General features: G+C 51.7%; 1 protein-coding gene across 12 annotated transcripts; it reads right to left on the bottom strand.

Annotated features, from left to right (window-relative positions):
• Positions 1-1,575: 1,575 nt before the first annotated feature.
• On the bottom strand, positions 1,576-10,462 carry PIGV (phosphatidylinositol glycan anchor biosynthesis class V). 12 transcript variants are annotated; one of them, XM_062594034.1, is made up of 7 exons: positions 10,406-10,462; positions 8,467-8,553; positions 8,269-8,372; positions 6,385-6,459; positions 5,497-5,650; positions 2,881-4,047; positions 1,576-2,044 (listed from the first exon to the last, which is right to left on the bottom strand). In XM_062594034.1, the coding sequence occupies exons 5-7, from the start codon at positions 5,581-5,583 to the stop codon at positions 1,733-1,735; spliced, it is 1,566 nt and encodes a 521-aa protein (XP_062450018.1). In that variant the 5' UTR covers positions 5,584-5,650; positions 6,385-6,459; positions 8,269-8,372; positions 8,467-8,553; positions 10,406-10,462; the 3' UTR covers positions 1,576-1,732. The 12 variants fall into 12 exon arrangements, with proteins under 12 accessions (XP_062450018.1, XP_062450019.1, XP_062450016.1 ...); XM_062594035.1 differs by having other exon boundaries at positions 8,243-8,372; XM_062594032.1 differs by having other exon boundaries at positions 8,220-8,372.
• Positions 10,463-10,781: the final 319 nt, after the last annotated feature.

The following is a 10,781-nucleotide window of genomic DNA, read 5'->3' on the forward strand; positions in this document are numbered from 1 at the left end:
CGAAGGCTTGGATTTGGGTCGGGACAACCTTTCAGAAGCCCGCGGTAAGACCAGCGTGCAGTAGCAGACGTTCGTGAAATTCTGCCACGGATTTGGAAGGTTTAAACAGCCTCCCCCGGTTTGCTGCAGGCTTGCGTTTACATTTTAGGGTCTCTTTAGCGTGTCATGACAGGGCGGGATGTTTCGTGTGTTCTGGAACGTACACAAGTCTGCCTTCGCGCTGCTCGACGTTTGCCCTGTTTCCGAAGAAACTCTCCGATTAAAGCTTGCTGCGAGCAGGACCTAAACACAGGGCTTTGGCTTTGAAACCAGTGCGAAAGGTGAACTGCAGAGCTGCTGTCTGGGGGCGAAAACTAACAGCGCTTTCCTCTTACGGAAGAGTTGATCCTTTCAGAACGGCGGCGCTTGCAAGGAAGTGTGGTTTAGGCTGAAAGCAGCTACGGTCTCCCCTTCGACAGCGCGATCTCGGAGCTCCGTGCGTGCTGCGCTTTGGGTGGGCTCACCAGCTGAAGGACCCCAAGCCGTGGGTGAGACAAGGAAGCATCGCAGTCTCTAGTCTAAGAGGTGCTGGTCTCCGGATGCAAACTGCAAGGACGTGCGCTAGCTGGCAGGAGAGCAGAAAATGCTGTTCTGACGATCCTCCGCTCGCTGTTGAGTAGAGCAGGAAATAACCCCCTGTCCCTTGAAGCCCATTTCCCATCCCAGGACCATCCCTGTCGCACCTCCCACCCACTCCAGTGCAGGAAGCGTCACTTCACTGAATAGGAGCAAACTATGGTTCCTGTAAAATCTATTAACTTTTATTGGCGCTATTCATGTACCGACACGCCAACTTCCACGCCCCCCACCCCCCAGCGCTGAGCCGCAGCACCGCAGTCCCCTCCGCAAGCCCCTAGCAGCAGTCCCGGAGAACGGCTGTAGCCGTCCCGGTGCCGTTTGCAGCTCCTCAGCAGCTCTCGCGCACTGACACTGGTTCCTCTCCCCCTCTAGCCCCTCCTGCGTCTCCCCCATGGCAGCGCGGCCCCACGGCCACCCCTCTGCTCCATGCCCCCCCGCAGCGGGCGGCCTGCTCCGACCCGCGTCTGCCAGCTGCGCGCCGACGGTGCAGACCGTGACGGCGCGCGGCGCTGCAGCTGGACGGGCGCCGTGCAGCGGAGGCTCACACGTGCAGCAGCTCCGGCGCGCCGCAGCTGCTGCCGCTGCCACCGCCTCCCTGCCACACGGCCCGATGCACTGAGTCAAGTGCTTTGGCAAAGAGCGAGCTTGAGCGGCACGTACAGCACAACAGGATCCTCCCGCAGAGGCTGGGAATACTTGGGTTGCAGGAGGTGTTTGTTGTGATTTCAAAAACACTTCCCTGAGGTTTTCCACCAGCTGAGAATCTGGCAGCAACAGATCTTTGCCATAAATAATTGCTCAGGGACAGACCTTCACAGAAGACCTAACGGCCGCGCATTCCCTCTTCCCAGCGAACTTAGGCAACTCCTGGCCGTCAGTAAAGAGCAGGGGCAGGACACTCCAAGAGTCACAGCAAAGAGAACATGCCCATTTTAGACACGGTCACACGCCAACAGGTCTGTAACTGAGCTATTAGTAATTGCGTAAAACAGCCTTATAATCTTTACAATTGACGTAATAGCACCATTACATTTTCAGAAGAAGTGAGCTCTGCTTCTGACTTGTACGTCTGCCCCTCTACCAGCCTGTAGAAATAGATTCTCCCAATTGCTAGCTATGTCCAAGGCAAGAAGTTGCAGTGCAGGATCAGTCCCAGTAGCCAGTAGGACAGGAAGTATCCAAGAATGCATTTGGTGAGGGGGGTACTTAATCTATAGTTGAGCAGTAATCTCCCAATGGGGTTTTCAGAAATCCCTTTCTCATAGGAGCCAGCAAGAGAGTTACCTAAAACAGACTTATCAGAGGGAGATGCTGTACTTGGATTATCAGTCCCTTCACTCCAGAGCAAAGGTTCGTATTCTTGAAGCAGGTGAGCAGAGAACCAGTACAGGATTGGCGTGGAGGAACCAAGGAACCTCGTTAGAACCTGAAAACAGGCAGAGAGAGAACCTCATAAATTGCAGGTCTTTGACTCTAACCAGCACTGATTCTGAAGAATGGAAGGAGCAATCTATCTGCCTGGAACAGATTACTGATAGAGAGGAATGAAATACAGCCCTACTACCTGGTGTCAGGATTTACTACACTTGGAATGAAACCTCTCTCAGCTCAGGGCTGCTTTATTTATGAAGCTGGTCGTGTGAGCAGCCAAGCGGTCTCCAGGTTTTGGACAAACAAATTGCCACAAAATCACTGAAATCCTTGTCACAGTCCAGCTCAGGATCTGGGCAGCAGCAGCAGCTTCAGGAGAGATTCGAACCTCAACGTTCAACCATTTCTCCTGGATTTTCACTGGAACCCCCAATCTTTAGGATCATTACCTGTATCCTGAAAAGGCCCTGAAACACTTTCAAGGGACTGGCAACAGGCTCTGGATCCTTTCACTGCCGCCCATTCAAATTCTACCCAACACGATAATGACCCAGTATCCTTATCCTCTGACAGCTGCTCAGCAGGATTTGGCAAACCTTCCTAAAAATTAGACACATCTTTGATCCAAGTCCTAGTATCTTCATCATATGAAGCATCCTCCCTTCAGGAATTCTCCAGGAAACAAGAGGAACTAAACGGTTCTGGAAACTGACTGGGGAAATAGCTCCTAGAGAGGAAAGATAAAGCTTTGGGAAGCAATGTTTGCATTCTCCTATGCCTGTCCTGCAGCTTTGAGAACTGTAGGTTTTGTGACTGTCATTGAGTCACCTCAGCCCCTACACTGTATTCCCTTCAAGAAATCACTTCTCTGTGTTGCTATGAATGTCATACCTGCACGTGCATGCAGAAGACTCCAAACAGCAGCAGGACTGTGGCATGGACCACGTACACCAAGACAGCAGGGCAGCAAAATCCAGTTCCTGGTTTACTCTCTCCTCGTCCTTCTTCATTCTTTCTCCTCTCTAGACCAAGAGTTAGGCAGTGCCGTGGGTTTGCAGTGAGGTAGGTCCAGGCAGCCCATGAGCCCAGAAGTGTGACAGGCAAAGCAAGCAAGAAATTCGGTACCTGTCTGAGCTCAAAATACCTTAGAAAGCCTACATTCCAGTAAGCCTCTTGAATATAGGAATATACCAAAGGGAGCCGCTGTGAACACCAAGGGGGTTTAAGCCTATTCATTGCTGCTAAACGATAGCCCTTGTCCAGAGCTAGCTGCAGCAGGGGCTTGGGAACACTCTGCTGCAGGCCGGTGCCAGGAGCACAAAACCTCATGTAGGCATAATACTGAAATAAAACAAATGGCAGAAAGATCCCAGCACACATCAGAATGATCGAAGATGCCAAGCTAAGGAGTTGCTTCCAGAATGGAGGAAGCTTTCTTACCAGTCCTGAACCCACCTGGAGCTGGAGGGCAAAGCATTTACTGCGGGAGTAGATAAAGAAGCCAGCATTGATAAGCCCATTGGCACGCACCCCAGCAGCAAGGGAGAAGAGCAGTCCACTGAGCCAGCTCTGCCCCTTCTCCAGTTGCCACATGGCACTGAATGCCAGGAAGGCAAACATGCTCTCTGAGTAAGCAGCTGCCATAAATACGTTGGCAGGGCTGATACAAAACAGAATGGCAGCAAGGAAAGCCACCCTGCGACACCGCAGCACAACGCAGCCCAGCTTATACAGGGCAGCTGCTGCCAGGAGAGAGAAGAGAGAGTTAAGGAGTACAGCTGACAGCAGCAGGCGGCTCCGCAAACACAGCAGCCGCTGCAGGGGCCACAGAGCAACTTCTGCCACGGCACGCACGCTCAGGGGGTACGCTGGGAAGAAGGCAAAGTTGTGCTCGTACAGGTAGCCTCGCTCAGCGATGAATAGGAAGTGCTCCGCATCCCAGCGCGAGAGGCCTCCCAAAAGCCATTCCAGGAGCAGGTCGCAAAGGCCAGGCTCGGACAGGCGAGGTGGGGAGAAGGCATCTGCAGCATGATCTGGGATCAGGAGGTTAAACAGAGCCTGGAAAAAGAAGGGAAGATTGAAGTCCAGCAGATATCCTCTTGTATCCTACTGAAAGCACCACGCCTAAGGAGGATTCTCAGGTTTCAAAGGGAACAAGAGGAGCACTGAACACAGGCTGGCAGACTTTCCAGCAAGGACACCTGTAAGAGGGTGCAAATACAATCTTTGGGGGTATTTACATCTGAACGGAATAAAACTCTGAAAAGTATCCAGCATGGGTCCCCACTGAACTGGACAGAGAAAGGCTCCCCAGCCCGGTGTTCCTGGACACATCTAAATGCTTATGCTGGCACCAGGTGCTTTTGTAGCACGGGTAAGCCTCCCACTGTACTGAATTTGGCATTATCATCTCAGGGATGTATGAGGGAGAGAAGATAGAACTAAAGAAAAGATTTTCCCAGAGCAAACTGATGCAGAAAGCAGAGCAAATTTCCGGGCCCCTTCTCTCGTCTCTAGTTCATTCCACCACGTCTGCAGCTCCGCATGCACAAAGGGATTCTCTTTCTGGAGATGAGTAAACAGAAAGCATAAAACCCATTCCTCCCAGGAGCTTGTGGTGCTGACCATAACATTTTAAAAGATGGAATAAAAACCCAGACAGCTCATGAGATAGCAGGGCTGCAACTTAGCACATCGTATTGTCACATCAAATAAAAATAGGTAAAAGAAAAACAACAGAAATTTCAAACGTTAAGTTTTGCAGCTTACTAAATGGAGATGTGATGAGTCCCCTGCAAATAATTCAGTATTGTCAGAGAAAAGAAAAAGAGCCACATTTAACAGATTGGACCTAAAAGACCTACAAAGCTGACATTTTACAACGAAGCACACATCCGGACTAACCAGGCCTCTGGCAGGTGTAACACAGTCTTTCACCTCAGCTGATGGTTCCACTCAGCCCTACGCAGTGGTTACCAGAGCTGCCACAATCTGCCAGCTGGCTGGTGATCTGCTACTGAAGACCCTCCTCGCTCAGATTTTGTTTCACCAGGGCCATGGCTATATCTAGACTCTTTGCTGGCTGCCTTGGTACACACAGGTAGGGCTGAGTGGACCAAGAGCTAGCTCATGCTCAGAGAAGGACGTCTCTGGAAAGGAGACTTGGGAAGAACGTGCAGGAGAAGATCATTGTTCCTGTTCTGTGGATAAACAGAAGACTTCTGCCTACAGAAGACTTCTGCCTACTGTGCTGCCAGCTCAGCCTCTTGTAACAGCAGCATGAAAACACGGTAAGTTATAAGGAACCATACATAATTTTATTTAACAGCAACCTGTCTCCTTGGATGCAGCTGGTCTCTTGGCTCTCCAAAGGAGAAGATTTTTCAATCAAGCAGAGCCATAGCTCATGGTGCAAAAGGCAGTACCAAAGAGAGACACCTCGGAGCAGCAAACAACAGACGTAACAGCATCTTTGGTTCATCTTTGGTTCAGGAACAGGAGACTTGCCTGCAGCAGAAGTGTCAGGGCTCTGCAACGCACTGCAAACCTCAGGACCCTTTGGAGGTAGGGATCTTGCCTGTTCACCAGCTCCATTCTGAGCTTGAAAGTTGTCTCAGTAGGTTACTGATGCCAAGGAAATTCTCCCTCCAGTTTTGGAAACCTAGATTGATAAACAGAGAGTACAGACACAGAAAGATACTTCTGGCTTCAGCCATGTTTGTAAATCTTGCACCTCTGTTTACTTTTACTTCAAAAGACTGCAAATCTACATGAACAAGAAAGTCACTTATGCAAAAGGTCATGGAACTGGGAGATGATAGAGAAGCCTTCTTTGATACTCTGCCTATAAAACAAAAATTTCCCTGACTTCTTAACCTTGGCTAGGATGCAGAAGGAGAGAAGCATAACATATACTCTCAGTCCATTTCTTACTGGGCCAGTGTAAATACCAAAAGCAGTCTCTTTGGCCTCCTTACTGGCTGTCTCAGCGGAAACACCAGCATCTCAAGCCACAACTCAGCAAAGCATCTATGCGTGCATTCAAGTTCCAATGTGCCAAATGGGCTTTCAACTTCTCCGCTTTTTTTTTTTTTTTTTTTTTGAATAGAGACATAATTAACTATGGACTTTGAGTGTCATATCCATGTAAGCACTTTCGCGACAGGGGCTCTCTGTCGGTCAGACACTGCCAGGCACTCTCTCTTCTCTCTCCTGCTGTCTGTCCTGCGTTTGCTCCTGGGAAGCAGAGAACTCCTTTATTTGGGGCCTGCCTTTCATGGCGCCGATCCGATGAACTATTTCATGGCCAGGCTAAAATGCCTTCTCAGATATGGAGGCTTCCCAGCACACGGCCTCCATCTATCAAGGACAGCATCCTCCTGACATGATACTTACATAACTCCACTCTCTCCACCTGTATTCTTTCAATATTTTGGCACAGGTCCTGGTCTCCAGAGTGAGGGCATCTGCCTGTCAAGCAAATTACATATGCTAAGGTGGCTCTCTTCCATGTCTTCCCTGCAAACCTTACCTGGAAGATATAAGCACTTTAAGGAGTCTTGCTGCTTTCCTTTCTTTACATTCTGGATTGACATTCTGGGACCAGCTACCAAAACTACTTGCCCAGAGCCACAAAAGGCAGGCAGTATCTGCTGTGCCACTTTTTAAGATAACACATTTCTTCCGTTGGTTCCTCAGCCACCAACTGCTTTTCAGTTTGAGAAACAGAAGACCCAAAGCGCTCTCTAGGTTCCAGTGACACCACATCCTGCGCTATTTCCTACCTGCCATCTTTCTAATCCAGTGCAGTTTTAATACATAAAGATCCCAAAGCACTTCACAAGTGATCACCTAATGATCTAAGAACACTGAGGTTTCCCCAATCTCATTTTACTGACAAGGCAAATTGAGAAGCTGGCAGGCTAAAAACTGTTTGCGAGAACAGAAAGCAAGTCATTGGCAAAACAAAAAACAAGACCCAAATGCACTCATTTATAGCTCCAGTCCTTAACCACAGGGTTATGCTTCCTATCTGGCCACATATAAAACTTCTGCTTTTGCTCATACTCTCCTTTTGCTCCAGAGCATTCACAGCTACACACAAAGCAACTGGTGGGAGGCATATTCTACTGAATCACGAAGCTGCAATGTTATTTTAAGAGAGGGGATACTTCAGCCCAGCTGTAAATTCTATTAAAGCACATTCACAGCTGCAAATCCTATTAAAGCATAGAGACAAAAAATTGTCCAAGCACTTTATTTTTTAAAAAAGCACAGAAAAAGCCTAGCATGAACGTGCCAAGAAGGCTTAAATCAAACAGCTTTAAAAAGCCTGCTCCTGTCACGATGCAGCACACCTTGTAGCAGAAAGCAGCAAAGTCTACAAAAAGCTGCAACCCACAACCACCATTCTGGGAGAGAACACAGTGTTACATGGAGCTGGAATATCTCTACACCAGAAGCACCAAGAATTGCTAAAACTGCACTTATATGAAGACAAAAAGGACATAAAAAGGCAGAAATGAGTAAAAAATATCTTTGTAGAAAAGGATGCAAAGTCTTAATATTAAAGATACATTTCTCTCCATATTCTGTGCTTCTGCCTATCCCTTTGCTCTTAGACATGAATTCATTCTTGCTCGCTCTGGAAACTATACCATCAAAAAGGACACACACACACGAGCAGAAGAGACGTTGGATAAATTATCCTGCAAATGAAAATACGAATTCTGAAGGCCTGTAAAACTGCAGTATAGACCGATTGCCACCCGGGGGCAGCAGGCACTTGCTCCAAAGGCATTTCCTCCCTCCCCACAGCACGGCAATCAGTTCCTGGTTATGTTACAGGATTCCTGTTGGGAAACCTATTTCAGGCTGCCTGCTGAAAACACAGGGCAATGGTTTCGGCATCTCTTGCCACTTCTGCAATCTGCCATTAGATTAAAGAGATACAAAAATATATTTGAAAAAAGCTGTTCTAAACAGTACTCCAAAGATAAAACAGTGATTTTCAAAAATCCCATTGATTCAGCACATTTTCTGCTGGCTTGGGCCCCCCTGGCTTCGCCGCAGAGCCCTGGCACTTTCACTTTTGCTTAGTTTTGCTTGCTGGTCTGCAGGCAGAAACCCCAGTACAGCTCAAAACGGATCTGAACAGAAAACAGTTTCAAGAAATGGGAACGTTTTTACTGCTGTACAGTAAGAGTTGTGTGCATTTGAACAAAACCTACATTAGATCGAAAGGTAACGTGACCTTTTCGCCCGCGACGACTGACCCACTGAGCGAAGCTGCTGAAGTTGGAGCTGCCAAGCATCTGTATCAGGTCTGAGAGCACCGCGATGAATCAAGTGTGAGCGTACGCTCCAACCATTTCTCTATTTTCCTGCAGTTTAATGTCTGCTTTACTATTGTGAACAGCCACAATGCAAAACAGCAACAATAAATTCCACTCTGTAAAGTGCATTCAGTGCACATACCAACTTTTGGCGAGGAGAAGCTAGGGCCTGATAACTCCGTATTTCTGGTGCTTCTTTTCTGATGGCTGAAACTGTCGCTGCCTGCACCTGGCATAAATTGACAGAAACGCAACACAAAATTGTTTCTCCTCACTGTGGAGATAAGAAAAGGCTGCAATTTGCAGAGACTCCAGCAGAGGTTAGATCACGGTTGAAACGCTTAATAGGAACGTTTTCAAGGTTGGACAAAATTATCGCTTGTATGTTTATTAATGGATTAATATTCAACGCTATATAGAACCAATCAGCATTGGAATCACAAAAGGGCTCACCCCCAAGGCAGGTCAGTTCAAGTGTTTCCATTAAATATGTTCTTAGCTGTTGTTAGAAGCCTCCCTGGAAGGGCCAGACCGGAGAATGCTCTGCTATCTTGCAACGTCCTGAGGTATTCAGCCTAGGAAATCTGATCTTTCCATTTCACTTTTTATTAGCCAGGCCTTTTAGAAGGATTGGTTTGGGTATTCAGTATTGCCTCCAGTTTAAAAATAAAAAACGAATGACATCCAGCCCTTCCCCCTTCCTCCTCCTCACTCAGATTAGTTTTTATTTCAAATGTCAAGAGGAAATATTTCTCAAAGTGAATCCCACCCCATGAACGTGAATTCTAATTTCTGAATCATTGGTGGAAAGCCCCCCAAAACTCATTTGCTTCCATATAACTTAAGAGCAGTTCAGCCCAAGGTGAGCACCAACTGTGTTCAATTCCCACCACTTTTCATTTTCACTGCCGAATCTCCGGGCCTCTAAACCCGTCCCTTCCCCCGCCCACGCTTGGGAACAGGGAAAATCAGCCTTTAACGTATTGCAGCACGGAAACAAGCTCCCCATCGGGGTCAAAGAACAGAGCGGGCAGCCGACATCGGGCTTCTGCCGTGCCTCCACTTGACCTTTTGGGTCGTTTCTGCCCAGCCTGCCCGTGCGCGCTGCACGACAGCTCAGCGCCAGCGGCTCCGGCGAGGCGCGGGGGAGTCAAACCAGAACAAGGGCAACGAGGGTCTCGCTTCCACCGGGGCCTCGCTTCCACCAGAACGCAGGACGGCGGGAGCCGAGGGCTCGGCCCCCGACCTGGGCGCGCTCTCGGGGGGCCGCGCCAGGGCCCCGAAGCCGTCGGGTTTTGCGGGGAGAGGGAGGCGGCGGAGGCAGCGGGCCGAGCCGAGCTGCCTCCTGGCCCCCCGGCGCCTCAAGAGGCCCCCCAGGAGCGTCGAGAGGCCCCCCCGGCGCGTCTTTCCGGCGCGCAGGGGCCACGGCAGCTCCAAGCCCCCGTCGCGGGGGGCTCGGCCCCGCCGCGGGACCCCCTCCGCCCGCAGCGCAGTCAGTCCTGCTCCGTCAGGCCTTGTCGCGGACCCCCCCAAGGGGCGGCGGGCAGCCAGAAACGGGGGGTGGGGGGTGGGGAAATCTCGGCGGGGGCCGTTTCCTCCCCCGCGGAAAGGGGGTGTCTCAGCACCCCGGGGCATCTGCAGCCGCTCTGGGCCCCCCCGGCGAAGGCCGCCTCTCCGCTGACTCCCCCGAGGAAGGGGAGAGTCCCGGGGGCGTCCGCGCCTCATCTGCCCCCGGGGGGGGGGGTCTAGACCCTGGGGGGTGTTGGGGCAAATACAAGGCCTTTAGAGGGGGGGGTTCCCCGCACAGGGGTGTGGGGGGGGCTGTGGGGGGGCTCTGAACCCCCTAAAGGGGAGGGGGCTTGGGGTGGCTCTGCCCCCCCCCCCCGGGGAATATGTCAGGCCCGGGGGGGGGGTCACTCCGACCGCCCCGAGCGGGGTGTGTGCAGGGCCGGGGGGTCCCTCCGAGCCCCCCCCCAAAGAGGGGGGCGGGGGCCGCGGAGGGGGGAGGGGCAGTTCTGAGCGCGGCCCCCGCCCCTCCTCCTCCTCCCCGCCCCCCACCCCCGGCGCGGCCCCTCCCCCACCTGAGCGCCCGCCGCGCGGCTCCCGCGCCGGCTCCATCCCGCCGCCGCCGCCCCGCCCCCAACAACCCCCCACCGGGCCCCGCCCCTTCCGGCGCTGCGCGCGCCGCCGCGCGTCACGTGGCTGTTCGGGCAAAGGGGGGGGGAGGACCCGGCGGCGCCATCTTTGTTAAGGGCGGGCGGCGGCGCGGGCTGAGGGGCAGCGGCAGCGGCCGGCCCGCCCGAGCGCGTTAAGCGACAAGTATACGTGATTATCGTACTTACTATTACGAGGACGGGCAGGGTTCCCTCGGCAGAGGCCCGGCAGTTTGGCTTTCGGCCGAACCGAGCTCGCACCACGCAGAACCGCGGCGCCCTGTCAGGCCTCGCCCCGCATGGC

This window comes from Rhea pennata, chromosome 23, assembly GCF_028389875.1.
Source record: "Rhea pennata isolate bPtePen1 chromosome 23, bPtePen1.pri, whole genome shotgun sequence".
NCBI classification, from domain to species: domain Eukaryota; kingdom Metazoa; phylum Chordata; class Aves; order Rheiformes; family Rheidae; genus Rhea; species Rhea pennata.